At 31.9% G+C, this 24,871-nt stretch overlaps 1 protein-coding gene across 1 annotated transcript in view; it reads left to right on the top strand.

Annotated features, from left to right (window-relative positions):
• The window catches only part of LOC129227522 (nuclear cap-binding protein subunit 3-like), a 33,768-nt gene extending 13,312 nt beyond the window's left edge, over nucleotides 1-20,456 (top strand). Inside the window, exons 3-12 of the mRNA XM_054862097.1 lie at nucleotides 161-261; nucleotides 4,851-4,882; nucleotides 5,810-5,938; nucleotides 7,579-7,695; nucleotides 9,671-9,774; nucleotides 10,543-10,696; nucleotides 12,360-12,431; nucleotides 13,108-13,218; nucleotides 16,525-16,633; nucleotides 19,718-20,456. Of these exons, the coding sequence (XP_054718072.1) occupies nucleotides 161-261; nucleotides 4,851-4,882; nucleotides 5,810-5,938; nucleotides 7,579-7,695; nucleotides 9,671-9,774; nucleotides 10,543-10,696; nucleotides 12,360-12,431; nucleotides 13,108-13,218; nucleotides 16,525-16,633; nucleotides 19,718-20,339 (1,551 nt within the window). The 3' untranslated portion in view covers nucleotides 20,340-20,456. The remainder of the gene's footprint in view (nucleotides 1-160; nucleotides 262-4,850; nucleotides 4,883-5,809; nucleotides 5,939-7,578; nucleotides 7,696-9,670; nucleotides 9,775-10,542; nucleotides 10,697-12,359; nucleotides 12,432-13,107; nucleotides 13,219-16,524; nucleotides 16,634-19,717) is intronic.
• The last annotated feature ends 4,415 nt before the right edge of the window (nucleotides 20,457-24,871 follow it).

The following is a 24,871-nucleotide window of genomic DNA, read 5'->3' as shown; positions in this document are numbered from 1 at the left end:
TTTTTTTTTTAAATATGTTAATTTCATATGCATGCAGAGGATATTCTTAGCAATATATTATTATATGATAACATAAATTCTAATGTTTACTTTTTAATAAACATATTATTATCTGTATTTGGCATTTCATTTGAATTAAATGTATTTATTTAACTTGAAGGTAGTTGTTAAAAAGTTAGAAGAACGTGCTGCTAGATTTGGTCTTGAAAGAAATGAAGAACGTCAAATTACTCAAGATGAAATCAATGCTTTATATAGCAGGTGAGAACATTATTTATTCAACTACACATCCAAATGTAATGCGCTGTGATTACACAATGAAAAGCATCAAGTTAGCATTGTAATTGTGAATTGTTTTATCTTTTTTTTTTTTTTTTTTTTGGTGTTTTGGTTTATTACAAATTTGGAAAATTTAATAAATTATGTTTATACTATATTTTAATGTGTCAAGCTACTGTCCAACTACGGATTGTATGGAATTTTCAAACCTCCAGATAAGACGAGTCTATCTGAATGAGGGGGAAAAGTAAAAATTTGATGTGCGTATTCCGCTCAATTGAATGAGACTCTGCTTCTGCAAAAGCTGGCATCGCTAAAAAATAATAGATTCATCCATTTCTGGCTGTAAAAGGGATGTTTGTCTTTCCATACAATCCGTGGTCAGGCAGTAGTATTGTATCGTTTTCAAGAATGACCCCATATCATAGCTAATCTCTGGCACATTTGGAGCTGTTTACAGGCGCTGGATCTTGAAATAGTAACCAGCCAATCAGAGATCAAGAATGGTGACTCTGACCTCACAAAAGTTTTCCTGACTTGGCTTATTTTATCTGATACTTCAGCAACCCGTATTACAATACTGCATTTTTTTTTCAAATGGAATTTTTAAAGATGCCTTATATGTCTGTTTTCATTTTGTTTGAGTGTCTGTGCATGCACATTCAATTTATCATTTGAAAAAATTCATGGTTTCATTCAGTAAATTGTGAATTCTCTCCTCCCAAACATAAAATGTTTGAGATGTATCTGATCACATATTACTGACATACATGTTTCATAGCAGTATTCAAAAATATGCAAATATTTTAAAACATTGAAATAGCATAAACTTGTTCAAAAATAAAATTTTCGATAGAAATGAAAATGTGAAACTTCTTTGTTTTGTTATTATCTATTTAGATAATTTGTGCTAAATTCTTGAAAATGTTCGAATGCTTTTGTAATTGTTATTTGGTTAATGCACCTTGTGCGATTATTCTCAATCAAGTTTGAATGGTGTTAGCATTTACATTGAATATGTTTCTCCTCTTCAGTTAAGAAACTGCTTTGAGCTATGTTTATGGCTTACTGTTTTGAGAAAGTATAAAGAAAATGCAACCTAGCAAGTTTAAATTGCAAAGGTTTTTTTTTTTTTGTTAAGATTAATAATAAAAGTTGCACGGAAAGGAAAGATTTATTTTAGTTTTTAAGCTTTAGAATGGTTGACGTTTCTTAGTTTGGAAAATAATAAAGCATTCAAGTACAGTAAAACCCCTCCTAACGGACACCCCTCAAGTACGGACATGCCTCTTATGCGGGCAATTTTTAATTTCCTGATTCTAACTCAAATAACATTTTTAAACCCCTGTCCCTCGGACACCCCTCTATTGTGGACAAAAAAATTTGTCCCGTTAGTGTCCACATTAGAGGAGTTTTACCGTATAACATTTAAGAAATTCCAATTGTTTTTTGTTTTTATTCTTTCTGAATGCAATTTTTTTTTGCGAAAGCAAAACTCGAGTATAGACTTAACATAGTTTTGAAGTATATTTTCAATGCATGAAATGCTCTTGTTGAGGCATTAAAAGTATCTTTGAGCAGTGATTAATACAGCTCTGAAAAAAATACCATACAATATATAACTATTTGTTTCGGCATTTTTAAAAAACTAGTCTCCCCCCCCCCCCTTTGCGTATCAAGACTCCAGGAGAAATTTTAAACATACTAATTGGTTCTTTAACGAAAGGAATCCCATCATTAATTTGCAAGTGCTTTGAGGTAATTTTCTGTTTTGGTTTACTTTCTAAATATGGAGGAGTGTGCCTTGCTATTGCAGGGGCAGACTGGGTCCCACAAGAGGGCACCAATTCTTTCACGCTTTAACTAATCAACCGATCATCATGAAATTATTTGTATATGTTGTCAGGGGTGCTGGGGTGAACATAGTTTACCTTTTATCCAGAAAAAAAAAGTATTTTTTAAAGCGAGGCATATATCAATTCTTAGACTTGTTGTCGAAACTCCAGTTTAATTTTACCTCTTTTACCTAAGTTCAGTTTTCTTGTTTTTTATATTTGGCAACAGAAGAAAATATTATTACTGTTTATTTTGCGTTTTTAAAATTTTTGAGTTGAAGAAGCTACAACTTGCTATGGATACATAACGTTAAATAAGAAAGTTATAAAATAAGTTTGCCTCTTTTAGATGTACGCATGAAAACCAGGCATTTGTACATATTCCCATCTGCAAACATACATTCATATTCATTGGTCTTTTTTCAGTATTTACGAGTTTCAACGCTTATATTGCAGCATTTTTCCACCAAGGGGAAGATTTCGATAATTTGGAATCTGGCAATCTTTCTTTATTGGCGTCAATTGTTGGCTCCTGTGCCTGCACAAGAGGTATTTTTCTTTGCAAATCTAAACGAAGAGACCGGAAACATCTATTCACATTAGGTTACTATAAATCAGCAGGATTTCCAAAAATAAAATTATTTACGCCGAAAATGATGACTGCGCCAGATTCCCAATTATTGAAATATCCCCATGTTTTTGCCAAGACAGATAGTCATTTTGTCGCCAAAGTTATATATTTTGCTGAAAACAAATGCATGACCATCCGTTTAGAATTAAATCCATGAGTCTGGTACAAACTGTTTTTTACCCTAAAAGGATTAATTTATTGTCTTGTATGCAACAGATGCAATATAATTTAGGATTGAATTGCAGCCATTTAGAAAATGTAAATCACCTTCAAAAAATAAGCTGCTAAGTTTGTCTTGCACCAGAGTCATTGTTACTGATGGGGATTTCTTTCAAAAAAACCGGAACAGGTCTATTATTAAAAAGCATAGATGTATATATCAGCATTTTTTACTTCTAGGCCCTTACGTGTTACTCAGCCAACCATGAGCTTCGGCAGGAAGATTTCAAATACTCTTAGAAATTTTTCCAATTGTCGCCAAGTGTTGATACCAATCATCAATGCATTAAAAAATAATCATTGCGCATAATTCGCAAACTCAAGTCTCAAATGTCGAAATGCATTCCCAAACTTTCAAAAAAAAAAAAAGACTTTGAAAACTATTTGGTTAGGATTTTTAAAAACTTTCGATGGATTTCAAAAGCCTCAAGAGGACAAGCTTAAAACTTTCAATAAAATGTACAATATACTGGTAACAAAATAAAGAAAGCTATTAAATTGAGTCTGCCCCCCCCCCCCCAATTACCGTCAAAGAAATATTTATTTCTCGCCTGGAATGACCAAATATATGCAGAACATTTTCTTGATACAATCTTCTGTTCGGAATTAAAAATCATATCATATGAATTAGATAAAGCAAACATTTTACGCAGTTTCAAAAACTTGGCAATCCTCTGGCGAATGTATGGTAATGTGGTCCTTTTGAGATAAATAATGGATTTTGATTTATTACTTTATTTTTTTATTTTTTAATTTTTTATGAAACGTTTAATTTTCATTCTTCTTCTTTTTTTTTTTTTAGTGTGTGTGTGTGTGTGTGTGTGTGTGTTTTTTTTTTTTTTTTTTTTTAAAGGATTAATTATACTAATTAGGATTTTGTGGAATTAATGTCCTTATTTTCATGGTGACAATCAATGGAGAATATTGTTCTTTTTTTTAAATTTATTTTTTATGCTATCTGACATTTTACTGATGAAGATTTTTGGAATTAATTATGACGGAGATTTTCAGAGGGAGGTCGATGTTATTTGAAAACGCTGATATTGCCATTCTAAAAGAGACTTTAGGGAATGTTTCTCTTTCCCAAATGTGAAGTTTTTTGTACTATTGTCCTCATTTAAATGGGAACTTAAAAAAAAAAAAACGTTGTGCTAACTCTAATTTTAACCGTGTTTTTACTCTGAACTTTTTGGTAGTTTAAACAGTTATTTAAAAACAGTAGGTTTCCTTCTGATGGCTATTTTAAAGGTTTGTTGTTCTCATTCTAATGGTACATTATTAGAATTAGGATTTACAGTGACTGTTGACCCTATTTTGGGGCGATTTGCTTTACAATTTTAGGCGTATTTCTCTTTATTTATTCAGGGTGGACATGCATTCACCCCCCCCCCCTGTTTTTCAGTTTTTATCTGAATAAGTTTTAACCTTTAGATATATTAAAGGGGAGAGAAAATTTAAAATGTCGGCAAAACTGGGGACAAACCAATTTTTTGTAACTATTTGACCTCTGAATGTGTTGACCATCAACCTGAATCAGTTCAAAAATTATAAATCAACGTGAGCGAAGCCGCGGGTTAAAGCTAGTTATAGAATATACCAGAGGGGAGGAGGGGTATCAAGAAGGAGCTTGTTATGGCACAGCCTATGGCATTGAAATGTTTGGTGGGGTAATGTTTTAATGTATTTTGTCTCTTTTTACGGGGATGCCCAATTGCTCTGAGGCAGAAGGCACCACAAAGTATACTTTTGTATTCTTTAAACAAAAAATGCTTAAAATATTTTTTATGTTTTGTTTTTCTTCCCAATTTGTTTCCAATATTATTTCACTATTGCATGTTTAAAGAGGAAAAAAGTAATACATTAACTGTTTGTTCCTTTTTTTTCAGTATGGATATTGATATTGAAAATAGGAATTCAAGTGAGTTGTTTCTTTTGGTGCTCGCTCATATTTATGAGCAGTAATTATTTTCTTTCAAGATTTTAAGGATAAGCAAATTCATTTAGAAAACAAAATTATATTGTATAAAATTGTTATCACTTAGGTAAAGTATATGTTAATTTTGATAAAGTGTGATTCAATTTTGATGTTTATAAAATCAATTATATTGTTTGAAATTGGTTAATTGTAAAGCTTTTTTTAACAAAGGAATTAACAATTAGCTCATATATATATATATATTAGGGAGAACCAAAAAAATCGAAATTCTGCAGAGCACTTAGCCTTAGTGCGGAAAATTTGTGACACCCTAACTGATTACTGTGCAAAATTTTGTGACTCTGAGTTAATGTCTTCTGCTCCGGCAAAAGACTTGAATTTTTGAGATTTTTTAGAAAAATATCAATTAAAGAGAAACTTTACAAAATATTTTAGATTCCGCTGAACTTGAAACTTTAGGGCAGTAATTTTGTAACTTCTTAACACAAACTACTGTGTGAAATTTCGAGTCTGTGAGTTAATTTTTTCTGCTCTGGCAAGAGGCCTAAATTTCATTTTTTTAAAATAAAATTCCTTAAATAGGAGTGACCATTACAAAATAGCTACATTCCTAATATGCTGCAATACTTAGAATTTTTAATCACATCAACGACATCAGACCACCCCTTGAACCAGGTTCCTCATTTAAGGGGTTTAGAGGAAAGGGGCTAAAGGCCCCTCTTACTTTAAAAAACTGCAGGTTTTACATATAAGTGGGCGTGGTTTTGTGATTTTTCGCTAAAATTTCATTGAGTTCACACTCTTTAACCTCCCTCCTTACTTTTCATATATTTTTTGTTGAACATAAATTTATAGATCATTTTTATACTCATTGAATTGTATCTATTTTTTTCCTGAAATTTATTATAGATAAAATTATGAACATCCGTTTGAATGCCATTCACATGAGAGGTGTCAATGAAATGAATACCAGTGAGATTTTCCAGTATTTTAGTGATTATGGAGCATCAACAGTTGAATGGATCAATGATTATTCCTGCAAGTATTTGTATAAAATGATGCATTATATTTATATATTTGATTTTATCAATAAAATTATTTATCATATCCTTTCTTTCTCTTATCTACTTGATCTCCATCAAAACAGAAGCTCTTTTAAATGCAGCATTTTTTCCCTTTTCTTCTTCTTTATTTATTTATTTTTTGTACTTAAAATATCTAGTAAAAATTGAAATTACAAATTTTTTGCTTCTGCTAACTATTAATATTACTTCAGATTTCTCAAAACAGTGTTTAAGATGAGCAAAGCTAAACTAAAAGCTGACTAGAAGTAGTAATCTTTTGCACCAAAATTGATAAATTCTTCTGTTTGCTCAAGTTCATTTTGTCATCTTAAAGCAACAGTAACACAACTGCTCATATCCTACTGTTGCCATAAGGCAACAATTTTCTGATTTGTCATTTGCTGGATTTACTTGGAATCTGATCCCCGAGAATGTTGAAGAGTTGCTGTGGGATTTTTTTTTCCTTTTTTGATTCAAACCAATAGCACTTAGACTTACATCTATATATACTATTACATCCGCATATATTGTGAAGCATGCTATCAAGTAACTGTTTGGCGGGTCGGTATTTGGAGGCCAGGGAACTAATGAGAATTGCATATAATCAGGCAGATGATTGGTCTGAAACATCTTCCTTATTCCTTCTTCAAACTTGATGATTTACCCCTCATTTTAAAGCTTATCACGTCAGCGAATGATGAAAAATAAACTTACGATCTAAAAATCTACCAATTCTCTTAAATTCGAGATTTAAAATGATCTAAGAAAAGGGTCCTTTAATGGATACGTCGATTTTTCAATAAATATCAAATCAGCGCGTATATTGTCGAAAGAAAGAGTTGGACAGCTCAGTCAGTAAAGCCTTCGGTTTTCAACCGATTAGTCTTGGGATCGAGTCTCTGTTTGAATAGCCTGCCTTTATAGCATATTAAAGTAAGTTTTTTGCGTACAACATCTTAGGTGTTAAAATCAATGCAGCAGGAATTGTCTTTGCTTTTTTGCCTCCTTGATGCAATTTACAGTTCTTATTCAGCTAAATGGAATAAGCGTATGGAACTATGGCACGTTATGCATTTTTAAGTCATTATCGTGTTTGTGAGTAATTGATTCTAGTAAATTTCTGCCTGGAGAATGAATTTTTATAAAGGATGATTTTACATGGTACTTTTACAACAAAGCTATAAATTTCAAGCTCAAATGCTTCTCATGGATCAGCTAGTTTCATGTTAAAAAGGTACAAAAAAAAAAAAAAAAAAAAAAAAAACCTAAATACTTAAAATATTTTAAAACTATCACAAATACTTCAAAAATGCCCTAAAAATGAAGAAGAGTTCAAAAATGCAACAAGCAAGCAAATACAATCGAACCTCATTGAAACAAACTCCAAGGGACCTTTAAAATGAATTTGTGTTAGCCATAGTTCATCTTACCCAAAGAAAAATGAACAGCAAACAATAGGACAGGGATCAGAGATGTAGTTTGTCTTGGCATTAGTTTTAAATGTGTTCGAATTAAAAAGGTTCGACTTAAATTTCAAAACTTGGATTCAAAACTCAATTTCTTTTTTTATGAAGCTGAGTGTATGTAAATATTTTTCTTGATTTTCTTTTTTAGGTAATGTTGTTTGGGTGGATGATACAAGTGCTGCCAGAGCCCTCCTTGGCATGAGTAGAGTTCTTTCCATAAAAAGGAAGAAAGATGAAAATGATATGAAGTTTGATTTGAAAAATGGTAGGTTTCTTTATTATACCTCTAAAGAAATTCCTATTTTTAGATATGTGAATATGAAAAAGAAAAAAGAAAGAAAGTGAAAGAACTTTAAAGACATTGGTTTGCATCGAATTGCATATAAATTTACAAAAATTTGTGATACATTTCTGAAGCATCTGAAAGTTTAGACATGAAATAATGCTGTAATTTGTAGTGTTTAACATTTATACAGTGGGGTACCAAGCATGAGTAATACCCGGGGCAGCAATTTGGTGTACTTTGTTCCCTCCCCCCCCCCCCTACAGGTGCAAAAGAGGTTTTAATGTTCTATGTAAACATGAATTTCGTAACAGTTTTTTTACAAACCTTTCCCTAGATGCATATGTGCAGGTAAAAATTATGCACGAAACTGGAGAATTTGTGTTATACCCAAATGAAGGGAGTATTTTCCTCCATTCTTCGAAATCTTGACAACCATGTCAGTTAGTATAATTGCGCAATAGAGTAGCCGAAGATAGCTAGTTTTGTTTTATTAAAAGAAGTAAAAATACTCCTTGACTTTTTTTAGAGAATTAAAATAGTTTTCGAGGAGTGAAATATATGGAATTAGTGCAGACCAAAATAGTGATCACATAAAAGAACTAACTTTCCAGGGATGAGATGGAAGATGACAGGGAAAGAAGAGATGTGAACTATTTTGATTGTTAAAATTTAGCATGTTTGATATTTTAACTTAAAAAAAAAAAATCATAAGTAATGCATTAAAAACCCTCTAATGCGGAGCGGACACTAACGGGACAAATTTTTTTGTTCACAACAGAGGGGTGTCAGGGGGGGACGGGTTTAATAATGTTATTTGCCTTGGAATCGGGGAATTAAAAATTGCCCACATAGGAGGGGTGTTCGCACTTTAGTGGTGTCCGTTAGGAGGGGTTTTACTGTATTTTAAAATCTTCAATTGCTATGTTTTCTATTTTCAAGGATGCTTAATTTTTATAAAACACAAAGCATGAAAGTTAAAATTAAGTGTCTTTCCAATTTTCAGTGCATGAAATGCACTTGTGGACATGTAAAATGTTTCTTGGCTGGTGGTGTTATTAATAATATACAGTCAAGCTCGTTTATAACCGAGTGCTCATTAAAAGGCAAATTCGGGGAAAAATCATAAAAATTCATACATAAATGCTTTGTTTTTAAATTTCTGCACAGTTGGAAAGAAGTTGGGTTAATTTTCTTTGAAATTTCTCTCGGAAGCGATAACATTGGCGGCTACAAATATGTAAGATGCGTAAAATTCTTTCCCATGAAATTTTTTTTGGAGTAAACTGCCATGTAAGTCAAGTGCTTTCTACATTATATCAATGTCTAGCTACAGCCCTGCGCTTCAGACCGTTTGACAACTAACATTTAGCATCAGAAAAATATGCGTAAAACGCTTTTGAAACGTGCTTGCTATGGCGTGATAAGACGAGCAAAACCATCGAAGATGCTTATTTTACTCCATGCGTTAAAAAATGGGTCATTGTTTCTACTCATCAGAGTTTATGATCCATCACTAATTTTCAGTCGGCTTCTAAATGCTAAAGGAATTTTTGCCACAAAGGATAAGAGCTGCAAATCAATAGAAATTTTATGAATTTCAAAAGCATTGCTCGCTTTAAGTAGCTCTCTGAGACTTAACATTGTACCAACGAAATCCGTTGGATTTCCTCGCTAAATCCAGGTTCTTGTTAAATCAGAGCTCATTATCAGAGAGTTTAACTATAGTTCTAAAAAATATTTTGTAAAAAAGGCCTTAGAAAGTTATGGTAAAGGTTTTCTAGTAATTGTAAAAATAGTAGTAATAAACAAAGGAATGATACAATGAAACTTGAATAGAAAAAAGTTTTTTTCTGAAATTTAACAAAAAAGCATGTTACATGCAGATAGTAGAATTTATAAGACTTTTCTAATGTCATATTTCTTTGTTTGAAAGAAACTCATTTTCTTCTTTCAGATGAGAAAGATTCCAAGGACAGCAAAGAAAATGAAGCCATTATTTTGATGTCTGAATCTGAAGAGAGCGACAGCGAAGAAAGTGTGCATAGTTCAAGTAAAAGTGTAAGCCAAATAGAAATAAGATAAAATTACTAAATGTATGTGGTGCATTTAGAAAATGTTTAATTTTTATACTTTCAAAACCGCAGAACAACAAAGTGGATGGAATTGTACTGCTACAAAACGTAGGTACATTGTTAAAGGCGTAAAGATTGATGCATCTGAACAATAAATGCAAGTAACCCTGACCACAGAAAAAAAAAACACTTAGACTTGCAAACTAGTTAAGAATTAAACTTTTCATTTGGTTAACTGTAACCAATTTTCATCATAAAAAAAAAAAAAAAAAAAAAAAAACTTAACAACCACACATTTTGCTGTATCATAATAGACCTAGTGAGATTCTGATCCATCATTCTCCCCCCACCCCCAGGCCCCCTCCCCTAAATTTACTTAGATTAGACTAAAAGCATTTCAGTTTTTTTTTTAAATTTGCTATCTTTTTACATAAACTAAAGATTTTTTACACCAGCTAAAGGCATTTGTATTCCATAATTTCTGATATTTTGTAGATGTGTGTTCCAAGTATTTTTACATTTTTGAACATTATTCAAAAAAAAAAAAAAAAAATCTGCAAAGATTACAAAACCAAAGAAAACAAATATTTCTTTGCACCTCAAAATCTTTTAAAATTTCATTTAAAATTCTATATTTCGTAATCAAAGTTGTCTTTTTGTGGAGGAAAATGAGACAACTATAATGTATCACCAAACACTGACAAAATACATTTCTTTAAATTTGTGAGGGATTTTTTTTTTTTCCAATTGAAAGGAAAAAGGCGATCTGCCTATGGACATTGATCAAAAAGAGGATGTGGTTACACGGGATTCTCCTTCTGTTGATGTTCCAATACCGCCAGGAACTTGGAGACTTGGAATGCCTCATCCAAAAGCTAAAGCTATATTGCTAAGATTTGCAACAAAAGGTAAGTTAGACACATTTTCATTAATTTTCTTTAGAATTACATTTAATTTTTCATATGCATAAAAATAAACTAAACAATGTTATAACAATAGGGTAAGTCTAAAATAACTCCAAAATGTCACTAAGACAGTATTAATATTTTGATCCATGTAGAACAGACAAACTCAACTTTGTGTTGCTGGAATGAAAGAGTTTCATATATTTTTTCCATTGCAACAATTCACAGAAATTATTTTACTACTGACTATTTTGAAAAAACCTTTGGATTTTTTTATATTTTTTTAAGGTTGAATCTCATTAGTTTGTTTACTTATTTTGAAAGATTCATTTTACCATGTTTTTATTAAGTTAGTTTGGTGTATGTCTGTTCAGGAGGAATCTTGCTACTAATCATGGCCCCACTAGATGGCGCTGATGTTTAACAGGCCTTCACAATTTAGGACTTTCTTGTGTTAAACTGATGCAGCTCATGCATCCACCAACCAATGTCAAAGTTGGTTTATTTTTGATTGGATGTCGCCCATTTTGACCGCGAGAGACGCAGGACGGAACCCCTGAATCCACCAATCAATGGCAACATATTGGAATCTATAGCACCCTCTTTGTTTCCATGAGTTTCAGGGATTGTCACCGGTTGTAAGAATTAAGTGGGGCCATGTACTAATTCATGCTAAACTGTAGGTGAGCCTTCAATTGAAAATTCATTGTTGATCACGGTCATTGTTGAACAATGATTTTATTAAAATGTATTTCAAATTTTTCAAGAAATATAAACGTGGCAATTAGTATATACTAGGAGTATTACAGATTGCTGAACTTTCAATGTAAATGCTGGAATATGTATATTAAATATTGAGTTACAACTTTTTAACAGATACTGTCTGACCACGGATTGTATGGAAAGACAAACATTCGTTTTACAGACGAAAATGGACAAATCCATTATTTTTTAGCGATGTCAGCTTTTGCAGAAGCAGAGTCTCATTCAAATGAGCGAAATACGCACATCAAATTTTTACTTTTCCCCCTCATAGATTCGTCTCATCTGGACGTTTGAAAATTCCATAAGATCTGTGGTTGGACAGTATTTATGAAATAGTTTTTTATACACCGTGTCTTTAAAATGAACTAAAAAGTATAAAATAATTTCTCTAAGTTTCATGTAGATTTAATTTTAGATTGTATGGAAAATACTACATAACTATACTGAACATGTGCTACATAACTATAAGTGTAAAGGATAGCTACCAATGAGAAAACTTACACCTCAGTTTATACTATTTGCAGAGCGGTAAAATAGTTACTTAAATTATAAATTTACAATTGTCTGCATGTGCCCTATACTTTTCCTTTTAAAGCTTATAAGCATTTTGATAGCTATTAAAAATTCACAATCACACTTTTCCCAGATTATCTGAATGAAGTTCTGAAATTGTATGGAGTTTTATATCTGCATGCAGCTTAGGAAAATTATTTCATTCCTTTTATAGTTCATTTTGAAAACATGGTACATCAAATGTATAGTTCCCTAGATCTTCACTTATGCTTTTATCCCAAAAGCATTAGAAATGTTTTGTCTGTTACCTTAAGACCATGAGAGTAGAATGAATTATTAATACTAATTTCCATTTTTTTTATCATACTAATGAGCACTTGTCTTTTAGATGATAGGAAATTACCTGGAGCCGAGAAAAGAAGCCAGTTTTACCAGAAGTATGGGAATCCAAATTATGGAGGTATATTTCATTGTATAAGCAATTGCTAAATTTTAAACTAACAAATTGATTCATTTTGAATTTTGATTTCATGCATTTATTTGGCATTGAAGTTAAGGCATTTACATATAAAACATCTAGCCTCTAATAAGACAGTGATTTACAAATAAAATGAAAAAAAAAAAAAAATTAAATGAATGGATCAATCAATATACAAAGCTTTAAACTAAATAAAGGTAATATTTTTGTACAATAACAATAAATTTTTTTTCTCTTTTGTGTATTCTCCCATTAAAGGGGAAAAGTGAATAAGTATGATATTTTTCATATTAGAAGTATGCTCGAGTTTGTGAGCATAATACTGAATTTGTTCAATACTGTTTGTCTCTTAAAATGCAATTTTTTGCTACATTTTTAAAGCATAAATGTGAAATATCAAACATAATGCTTTTTGACTTGTTTTGTAGAAAATAGGAGCAAATAGAAAAAAAAAAAAGGGGGGGGGGGTAGTGTTTGAAAACTTTATTAAGTATTGCCCTATAAAGTGATTTAGTAAAATGTATGAGTTTTCTACATTATTATTGATACTTTAATAGCTGGTGCTCACATTTTTAAACTGAAAGTTATCAAAAATATTTCTTTTTATGATGAATACATTTCAGCAATTTGAAGTTGTATGTTTTCCTCAAATTAATAGGTTTAAGAGGTCTTATAAGCACATCAAGAAAGCGAAAAATTCAAGCTGCAAAAAACAGAGAAGTGATTGGAAAGTTCAGTCAAGAAACCAATTATCAAGATGAAATTCATGGTATTATTTATAAAATATGAGTACTATTTTACATATGTAACTGCTTAAAACTATTACAAGTTTTAGAAATCTATGAACATATTTTCTGAAATATGCTACCCCTCTCCTCAAAAAAAAGTCAGAGTAACAAATATTTCTTAATGTTAGCATGTTAAATTAGTTTAAAAATAAGCATGATTAAGTTTTTGGAATTGATTATTTAATTTTATAAAAACTAACATACAAAATATGAGCAGTTTATCAAAAATGTGAAGCCATCTTTGTCTCCTCCCTGACATAAAATAAGCCATGGAATCAATTCTGGTTTTTCTGAGCAAAAAAAAAAAAAAATATTACGAATGAACTGAAAAGAACCCAACATCCATGCCTCAAAGCAACAGTAAGATATCTTACTGTTGTGATCAGGGTTGCAAGATTTAAGAACAGTAAATACGGGACAAGCTTCTAGGAGTGAAAGGGTGGGGGGTAGGGGGAATATTTTTGAGGTTTTGGGCAATTACTGGATCTGGTATATTTTTAAGGGGTGCTTTCCGACGTAGAACGTCTCTTTATGATAAATCTGAAAAATTCAATCGTAACAAAGCATTAAACCTTACAAAATGTCGCGCATCAAAGTATAAAAATCATTTTTATTACGATTGACGACGCATGCGCAGAGATATATTTCCAACATTAGTCAATGAGCAAGGAGTAAGCAATCATTCGGCTCCTCCTGGTCTGCCTCCAAAACGTAAATAATTTTTGTGTTTGTTGCCACATGATTTCCTTATTGCTGTTTATTTTACATTTTGTGTTTTACTACTTAATTTTTTTCCCTTAAAATAATGTCTCGTTTCATAAAATATTTTTATTAGCCAGAATATGGGACTTTAGCCGTCCCATATGGAAGTTCCCCGGGATGCGGGACAATTTTTCAAAATACGGGGACTGTCCCTTGAAATCCGGGACGTATGGCAACCCTGGTTGCGATATATTGCTTTGCCTCTAACTTTGTTCACAGTAGTCACTCCTTCGTGCATGGAATCCTCAAGTTTTTTTTACACTTTTTTTTTTTTGTTATTTTATAAACCCAAACTTTATTGTTTCCTGAATTTCTCATTTCATTTTGGAATGATTTTTGAGACATCTTTGAGAAAATACGAACATGTTTTTTGGCTTATACTTGAAATAATGGTAGTTTTCTCAAACTTAAAGTATTTTTGGGCAATATCATACATAAATTAAAAGAACATAGCTTAAATGGCAAAAAAAAGGAAATTTTAAAAAAAATTGAATTAATAATTTCTAAATAATAGAATTTTTAAAAAAAAAAGAGTTTTTTTTTTTCTAATGCACTCAAAAAGACAAAATAACTTTCCTGGGTCTGAAAGGACACTTTAAGTATTCCTGGAGTTATTTTAAGAAAATGACATCACAAAGGAAGAAAAATACGGCTCAAATTATGCAGGCAATTTCTTATCATTATCTAGCTTTCAATCATAAATTTAAGTGTTGAAACATGCATATTTTTCTTACTGGGAAAGTTTGGTTTAAAATGATTTGAGCTGCACTTTTCTTCGTTTGTAGTGTCATTTTCTTGGAATAATTGAAAACCACAGGAATACTTAAATGGTCCTTTCTGACCCGGAAAAGTTATTTCGTCTTTTTGAGTGCATGATGAGAAGTGCTTAGTATTTTTTTTAAAAAATTCAGTTATTCTTTTTAGTTTAAATGTATTTAGAAATAGAATAATGTTACCATCACAAAACTTCACATTATTTTTTTTTTCATTTTAATGGTCCATACTAAAATAAAAAAATAAATAAATAAAATAAAAAAAACCTATATACGTGCCTTAAACGTTAAGCAATTGTCACTAAAAATTAATCCTTGTTCCTCTCTAGGATTTATTTGTGTGCCAATTTAATTAGAACCATTTAAATATTAAAGCTTTCCCAAACTGTTTCAAAACATACAACTTACTTGTAATGAAGATCCTAATATGTCTCTTTACTTAGTGCCGTCATTGATAATAATTGGCATAGATGAGGATAAAAATCCTACTAGAACAATGACAGTGATAAAATTTCATGCTAGCTCCAGAGAAGCCTTCCTTCAAAATTTTCATTATGCTAAAAAATTGATTTCAAATTCTTATCTAGAGGATAGCACCATAGTGTCTGTAATGAAGTGAATATGCCATTTTCTTTCAATTTAAAACCATCAATGTTAAAGTGGTATGCAGGGCTACCATTAGGATTTTAAAACCCCTAGATTGGGCTCATAAAACCTAGGCAAAGAAACCCTAGATCATGTAACTAATCATTCTCAAGATTTATTCACTTTTTTATAGCATATGCTATTGTAGCTGGTCGGTTATGAATCTTAAGAAAACAAGCTGATGTGTGCATCACATGACTTCTTTTTACTCCAATTTTAATGTAATTTTCCCATTATTGGCAATTTTAATGTGATTCAATAGTTTACTCTCTAAATATCACCACCAGTGGCCAAATTGAAACTAAATTTTAAAAAAAAATCCCTAAATTTGTCGCCAATTTGTCGCCAAAACTTGACGACCAAAAGACTGGCGATATATCGCCAAGTGTCCGCCAAATTATAACACCACTTGAGTATACATCAAAATTTACAATGATTCTTCCCCCCCCCCCCAAAAGGGGCAAAGGACCCCTTTAGCAATACTTGAATGCAACTAAAAGGGGGGGTGCACAACTAGACCCCACTAGGAATCTACGTGCCAAATTTCAACTTTCTAGGACATACCATTCTTGAGTTATGCGACATACATACACACATCTGCACATACATACGGACGTCGCGAGAAAAGTCGTTGTAATTAACTCGGGGAATGTCAAGAATGTCAAAATGGATATTTCGGGTGTTTATACGTCCTTAGGCACTTATCCACGTGTGGTTAGGTTGAAAAAAAACTCAACATTCATTTGGGGGTGAGCAAAATGGAAATTAGGGGCCGAATTATGAGTGAAAATTTTTTCGCAAATACAATACTTCCTTTTTTGAAAAAGGAAGTAAAAATAAATTCTTTTGATGTAAAGATCAACATTGATTTCTTTTTTGTAGTTCTCTTAACATTTGTTTTGATCCTATGGCTGAACTTTTCTAGAAATAAACTCTAGTTAAAGATCAGTTGTTGTGTATTGCTATTTCCCTTTAAATATTGTCTTAACTAAATATGTATTAAAAATTATGAATTTAAGAAGATAATTGGTTACATAACTTGTACAAATCCGTGAGCACGTTATTATTATAGCATGATTCATTCAATGACCTCTTTTTTGGACATAGCTTTCATTCAGGATCGACCAGCAGCACCAAGATCAGGTCGTTTGAAGCAGCCTAGGATGAAAATGTATGCTGATGAGGAAGAAGAAAAGAAGATCAAAAGAAAAAAGCAGTAAGTCATTAAGAGTTTTCTGTCCTATTTTTAACTATAAACCTTGTTTGTTGATATATTAAGGAAATGCCCAGGAAATCAATTTAGATTTATTTTGAGCTCAAACAAATTTCTTACTCATTTTACTGCATGAGTACTTCGTGCAAAAATATACACACTGCTAAAGAACATTCGATAAACTTGTAAAGTGATACAAATTCTTGTTCAATTGAGGCAGTGAGAAGCAAAAGGATGTAAGTGGACATTTTCAAGTTTTGAATAAAATGTGTTTAAAGTTCCGGTCCTAGGTAGGCTTTCATTAAAAAGTTTTTCTAAGTAATTCTGTCTAGCGAGACCTACCAGGACGACTAGTACCATCTCTTGTTGCAAAACAGAGGAGAGGCTCACCTACCATGTGTACTAGTTATCTCCAAATTTTTAATTTTGCTGCTAACATCCTTTGCTTCTCACTGCCTCAATTGTCCACACTAATTTTTAAATATATATTTCTTTGAACAAAAACAATAGGATATGTTATAATACAGTGAGGCCCTAAAGCAGAACACTTTGTGATGCTTTGCAACATAAAATCATTTGCCCAAAATTGTTCTGCAAGTACCTCTGGCATTGTACATGTAGAAGTGTTATAAAATTAATTGATCATGTAAACTATAAAATCCCCAAAACTTGAATAGGCTGTAAAACCTAAACCCCATAAGATTCTCCAAATGTATGGAAAAAGCAAACAGGTCAAGTTTATTGAAATCCTATTCTGGATGTCAAACTATTTTTATTTATTTATTTATTTATTTTGTTGGTTAATTTTACAGAGTATGAACGAGCAATTAAAATAATGTTAATAAATGAATTAATTACTAAAATAATTTTTTTAATGAGCCAAGTTATGGCAGCATACAATAAAATATCTCCAAACTTTCAAAATAATTGAAATCTATTCAGGATGCAAAGGGATTGAAATCTCAAGCAAGACACGCAATTTTCAGCGAGACTTGTTTCAATGTTGGCATGCTTCCAAAACAGACGTTCATGGCAGAAATTGTGATGAATGAAGATAGATTCAGGAAAATGAGGAAAAGGAAACCAAAAATGCAAGAAAAATCAGAATCTTTTAAGATTTACAAGAAATATCAGATTGCTCTGAGGTCTGAAAAAGTGGAACAAGGAGGAAAACTTTACAAAACAAACATAAAAAGCTAAAATTCCGTAAAAATCTCATCCTATACGGCAATTAAAAGAATAAAGTAGGTACAGGCAGTCAAAGTTGGTTTTCTGCAAAAATCTGTAGAATTTCTGCAAATATCTGCAAAATTTGTGCAACATTAAGTTTGAAGCAATGAATGACGCATAAAATTCTGACATTTTGTGTTAGCTTTCCACCAAATAAGCGTAATTTGAGAGAATTTCAGTTTTCCTTCTAATTTAAAGAAATCTACAGAATTATATCTTTAGTTGGAAGATATTTGTAGAAAATCTGCAGTTTATGCAGAAATTCTAGACTTTTCCAGAATAAATTTCTGCAGAAAATTTGTCTGAGTTTTCCTCTCTCATTTGAACAGAATTGTTCTGCAGTTCAGGCATCTGTTCTGTGACGTATGTTGCAAATTTAAGCAGTGAGGTGACAAAAGTCATGAGATACGTAACAAAGCAGATAGTAATCTGACAAAATACGAGGAGGTATCCCATAACTTGAGCCTTCTCAGTGTAGTGTAGTTTATTATTTAACACTTTGACTCTCTTTATTAAGTATTAACTGTAGCTACTTTATTAGTAATCAGCTAATTGTTGAACAACTTGTAATACAGTTGACTCCTGCTACAACGCAATTCGACTTACGTGAAATGGCTATAACGCAAATTTTTCACGAGCAACGAATTTATAGCTAATGCAAATTTGGAGTACACAACATGAATTGTTTTTGAAGGAAGTATTGGCTTCGTTATTGGTTACTAAATACTGATTTCGGGAATATTATTACATCCTTTTAGCTTTTTAGACGGTGAAAGGTCTCACACCAAATTAGTTTACACATCGGGCTGTTAGTGCATCAAATAACCACTCAATATCTTTCATTTATCTTTTTTTTTCATTCTAAATGTAAAAGATGATGAAATATAATGGCATCTTAACGCACTGTTTCATTTAAAGTTTGTGAAAATGGTACAAAAAAGAAAATTTCTGACAAAAAAAAGCGCAAAGATTCTCGATATGCTTGAACAACTACAAAACGTCCACAGTAGCAAGACAACAAGTATGAGTGAGTGTACCATACATACAATTACAGAAGTCAAAAGAAAAAGATATCCATAAAAGTTCAGAACTTAGTTTCAACATTGAAGTTAGCAGAGTAATGTCTAACCAAAGTAAATATTATGAAAATAGATGCTGCTCTTGTATTGTGGATTGAAGGGACAAGGAAGAGGGGCTGTTTCTATAAATGGAAACGTTATAAAAGAAAAGGCAGAACAAGCGTATTTGAAAATATATTAGATAATGATCTGATAATGAAGCCTAAATAATTATCATCTTCATTTTTTAACTCATAAATAATATTACTGTATCTACTGTACAGCACTGTTATAGTGCAGCATTTTATTATTACTACATACTCTGCGTACCGTGTTGTTTTATTTAGGTCTTTTCCTCCCATTGATCATTTATTTTGTTCACCTTGGAGTATTTCATGTTGAATAAAACAGCTGTTTTTTATTGTTCAAATACCTACAGCAAAAGTTTAGTTCTTTATGTAAGACTGTAGTGTACAGTTGAGGGGGTGTTTATAAGTGCCTAAAAGGATTTCGTATGTTTCTAAAAAAATTGTAAAAGTACATTTTTTCACAGCGCAAAATTTTGACTTACACAAGGAGTCCTGGAATGCATCCCTTGGTTAAGTCGGGACTCGACTGTGACTGTACTCCTAAATTTTCCATGATTAAATTTAAATTACTTCGTTCTGAAAAGTATGCAGATTTATGTTTAAGTCTTTCATGTAAAAAAAAAAAAAATTTAATGTAAAGATCAACATTGATTTTTTTTTCTTAGGAAATATTTTTTTGTCATAGTTTATAATAATTTTTCTGATTCCAGAGTTGCAGAATATTCATCGGACGGGAAAAAGAATATTTTCAGTCGCCTAGGAACCAAGTACACCAAGGAGGATCTCTATCATCTTGGAAGAAAGTTCTCTGACAATGAAGAAAATGAAAGTGATAAAAAAGAAGAAAGGAAAGTAACTTCTCGTTTCAGCATATGGAATGATATTGCGAAGTCGATGGCAGACGAAGAAAATTATTCGCCTCGTGATGAAGTGAAAAGCAAAGAGCCAACTAGGGATTTAAGAAATAATCTCGATGGTTCAGCTTCTCGCAAGAGGACACACTCACCTCCCCGATATCATGATAAGTTTTCCTCTCGTATCTCATCTCATTCTTCATTCTCAGACAGAAGAGTGAAGTCTTCATTCTCAGACAGAAAAATGAAGTCTTCATTCTCAGACAGAAGAACGAATTCATCCTCAGACAGAAGAAGGGATTCATCATCAGACAGAAGAATGAATTCATCCTCAGACAGAAGAAGGGATTCATCCTCAGACAGAAGAACGTATTCTTCAAAATTTCAAGGTGATTTGCGATCAAAGATTAAAAAATTAAAAAGAGACGATTCAGAATCAGCTTCTAAGCATCGTTCCCCCTTATGTAAAGATGATTAATATTGCACGTCTATGGAAAAACCTTAAAAATCTTGTTTTAAAGATCTTTGTGGTCAATCAACTTTTATATGAAAATTAAAAATGGAAATTAAACATTGCTAATTACAGTGAAATCCCGTAATAACGAACTTCAAGGGACTGCAAATTTTCTTTGTTGTAATGGAATTCAAGCATGTGATGGCAACTCAACTGGGACTGAAAATTTATTTTGTGAAACTCATATTTTGTTGTATTATTATTCATTGTAACGGGATTTCATTGTATACTGTCCAACCACGGATTGCATGGAATTTTCAAACGTCTAGATAAGATGAATCTATGAGAATAAGGTGGAAAAGTAAAAATTTGATGTGCGTTTTCCGCTCATTTGAATGAGACTCTGCCTCTGCAAAAGCTGACATCGCTAAAAAATAATAGATTCGTCCATTTCCGGCTGTAAAACGGATGTTTGTCTTTCCATACAATCCGTGGTCAGATAGTATCTTTGTATGTAAAAATTTATGTAAAATCAATATTTTCTCAAATATTAAATTGATTAGCCATTAGTGGCATAGCAAGGATAGGCAAGTTTAGAAGGCTGAAGCATTGAAAATAATTCATTAATGATGGGTGTTCGAAAAAGTTACAGAAATGCAGAATGCAATATATTTCAGTACAAATAGCGTACCATGAGAAAATGTGCTCTGCAATAGTAATACTATTTTTTGTATTAATTTTTTTTAAACAGATTTGTTACATTAGCTTCACAGAACAATCTGCGATAACCTTTACTTTGTTAAACTGATTTCTAAAGCTTGTGATAACTTAAATTACTGATTCTGGCTTGAGGATTACTTGGTAGCAATGATATCATTTTCTAACAAGAAGTTCTATCTAGAACTAGACAAGCCTACTTTCCCGTATACCCATACTACTTTCTAGTACCTGATCAATATACTCAAAAATAGCTAAAATCGCGAATTTTTTCAAACATATTTTTAAAATACTTTAAGCTGATTTCTAGGAATAAAATATTCCTCACTCATCTAAAAAACTAGATGCGTAAAAAAAAGCAGCAATTTTTAAACAAAGCAGCTAATACACTTTTTTTCCAATAAAAACTAGTATGTTGTGGCCATCACGAAACTTTCTTCTATATTTTTCCTTTTTCTGATCCCTCCCCATGCTTGACGAGGAAGCAATATTCCTAACAAAAACAAAATTACACATGCAAAAACTTGACGACCATCCCGATGTCTGAATTATTGTAAAAACAAAACAAAGAGCGAAAATTGAAAGTTACTTTAAAAGCCTTACTTCAATTAATTACAAATATTTTATTTATTAACAAACATAAGATGGCAACAGTTAAAAATTTTAAATCTTTGAGATAATATTTCCGATCGTTTCCATACCATTAAAATCACGAGAAATACGCAGACGACAATCTATTATGATTTATCTTTCTTATTGTTGCATTAATAAAACTATTTTTATTCGCCAAAAAAAAAAAAAAAAATCAACACCTCTTGGAGCGATTGGAGTCAAAATTGAACCAAAGCCTGTTTACGTATGGATTCACATATATTCCAAATTTCAACTAGAACGTAGCATTACTTCTTGAGATAAGGCACTCACAATGGAAAAAAAGAACGGGCGATTGCGCTACCCCCTTTTTAGCTGTTGACACCAAAATAAAATCAGCTCTTATACCCACTAAGGGCTACTTGCCGATAAATTTTTCTTTCATTCCGTTCATTATTTCTTGAGATACAGCAGTCACAATTGACGACAAAAAAACTTTCTATAGCTCAACCCCCGTTTGAGTTATTGACACCAAAATTGAATCAGCACCTGTTCCTGTTAATGGCAACATATGGACCAAATTTTGTTTGTTTCCGCCAGTTACTTCCTGAGGAATAGCAAGCACGCGTAACTCAAAAAACGTCACATTGCTCCACCCCCCTTGGAGGGATTCGCGCCAAAAACCAATGGGCACAAGTTCACATAGCGGCACATATGTGTACCAAATTTCGTTCGATTTCATGCGGTAGTTTTTGCTATAGAGCGGCCACAAAAAACTGGTCACACACAGACGTGACACACATACACACACACACATACACACAGACAGACAGACATTTTCCAAAAATATTCGAAATGAACTCAGCACACCTCAAAACGTTCGAATCCGTCAAAATTCGAAATTCGAAAATCTGCACGAATCCAATACTTTCTTCTATATATTAGATATAGAAGAAAGTAAAAATCTTTAACAGCTTTCAAAACAAAAATAATTAAAATTAAAATTCATAAGCTCATTAAAATAAATACATATCAAAAAAAAAAAATCGTTTCTTTTTCCCCTGTTGCCAAAACAATTTTTTAAATGAATTAATGCACTTACCAAAATAAATAAAAACAATAAAATGTCAACTTAAAGAAATAATTTGCATTGTCAAAAAAAAAAAAAAATCGTGTGCGCATATCTTTATGTAGAAACATAAATGACGTCGAGTTTATTCGCTGAAAACTGAATACCTAAATTAAAACTTTAGCGTAAAAATAAAAACAAGTCAGATCAACAATAATTATTTCACAGTCAAAACCATAGCTGCGAAGTCGGAGTCAATCTCATTTTGGGATAAAGGAGTCGGAGTCGAATATCTAAGAATCGGAGTCAGTCATTTGTCCTCCGTGTATACATTTTTGCTAAGGCTACGAAGTCAGAGTCGAAATCGGGAAGTTGGAGTCCGATTAATTGTCGGGCACAGGAGTCGGAGTCAAGTGCCCCAAATTCTCGGAGTCGAAGTCTGGAATTTGGCGTCAAGAGCTATTTCCAACAAAATTTGTTTGAAGTAAATTCGCCTTCAAGTACCAAATCTACATTGACTTTCAGTTTCCCTGTAGGCGCTAATGTTAAGGGATTTGTACTGTTCAAAATTGAACGGAAAATTGTTCAGATCAAAAAGATATTTTATATACAAGTTTTTCATCAAACACTTTTTCCTACAAAGTTTGTTTGAAGCAAATTCGCCTTACAGTTCGGAATTGCCTTGAATTTCCCCGTAGGCGCTAATGTTAAGTTTTTTTGAACTGTTCAAAATTGAACAAAAAATAGTTCAAATCAAAAAGTAAAATATGGGAATGAGGTGTCCTCGCCGAGATCTTTCGAACAAAAAAAAGTTTGTTTGAATCGGACTCTTCGTTCAAAAGTTATTAGGGGGTGACAGACAGACCGACAGACATTTTTCCCCATCTCAATACCCTACTTTCCAATTTTTAATTTTTCAATATTTATTTAATTATTTTATTTATTTTTGACTTTTTTTTGTTTTTCACGATATTTTTAAGATGTATTAAGCCTTCTTTCATGCTTTTTTCTTCTTTTTTGACTTTTACTGGGAAAGTAGGCTAAAAATTTGCACTTTAACTCGATTTTGTTTTAAATTTTTGTACATTGACTGCTGTTTTCGCTTATCTGTCATTATGTAGTCCATAATGTGTATCATTTTACTGATGTGTAAACAAAATATGTCTGGCACAAAACATAGTAACAATTTTGTGATTTTCCAGCAAGCACTTTGCTAACATGGCTTACAGCAAATCTTCTTTTAGTACAAAATTTTGCAGTGCACTCTATAAGATACATACATGAGAAGTTCAGAATAAACAAAATTTTGTTTAATGGATCACTTGCACTACAGTCTGCCCACATTTGATATGGAATTGGAAAACGTCCAGGTAAGACAAGCCTATCTGAATGAAAGGGAAAGTAAAAATTTTATGTGCATGCTTTGGTAATTTTGATACGACTCTGCTTAATTTAGAGGCTAAGCACTGCAAAATAAGTGCAAAAGCTAGCATCCCTGAAAACTAATAGATGCTTCCATTTCCGCCTGTAAAAACGAGTGTTAGCCTTTCCATCTCGTTGCTGGTCAGATTACAGATTGTATTTTGTTCCAGGATTCCTTTTGTTGATTTTAAAGAGTAAAATTTATTTTCCTTCATTTTAGATGAACAAAGGACTCAATTCCTTAAAAATGCCAATTTTGTGAATGAAAGTTTATGAATTTTAACAGGGTTGTTGTATGATTTTTATGACAAATATTTATATAAACGTTCGTTAAATCATTACCTCATTTGTAAAAAGAAAAAAATTGTTTGAATGGATTGCTCAAGAGCAATCTTGGTAGTACTCCACAAAATGTTCAACAGAAATTCTGTTAAAATTAGTTCCGATATCTGGCATGAACAAAATGTATTTGAAAGCAGAATAAATATTTCAGTTTTTGCAAGTGTTTTTTTTTTGTCTTTCTTACTTTTTCATCATGGTTTTTCCAAGTGATCATTTGCCATTTTTTGAACTGAGTCATTACATCCAAGTTAAGCCACCTTCAGCTAACTTAAAAAGTGATAAGGATTTTAAAAAAAAATAACTAAAACGTTTAGTTGGAGTTCATAGTCTGAAAAGTTCAAAGCTGAAAAAATAAGGAAAATGAAAATGTTTCAACGGTAGAGCCCAGATTATATGCAAATGTATAAGTGCATAG

Source organism: Uloborus diversus, chromosome 8, assembly GCF_026930045.1.
Source record: "Uloborus diversus isolate 005 chromosome 8, Udiv.v.3.1, whole genome shotgun sequence".
Taxonomy (NCBI): domain Eukaryota; kingdom Metazoa; phylum Arthropoda; class Arachnida; order Araneae; family Uloboridae; genus Uloborus; species Uloborus diversus.
Note: the sequence above shows the minus strand (reverse complement) of the source record. Positions and strands in the feature narration are given on the sequence as shown.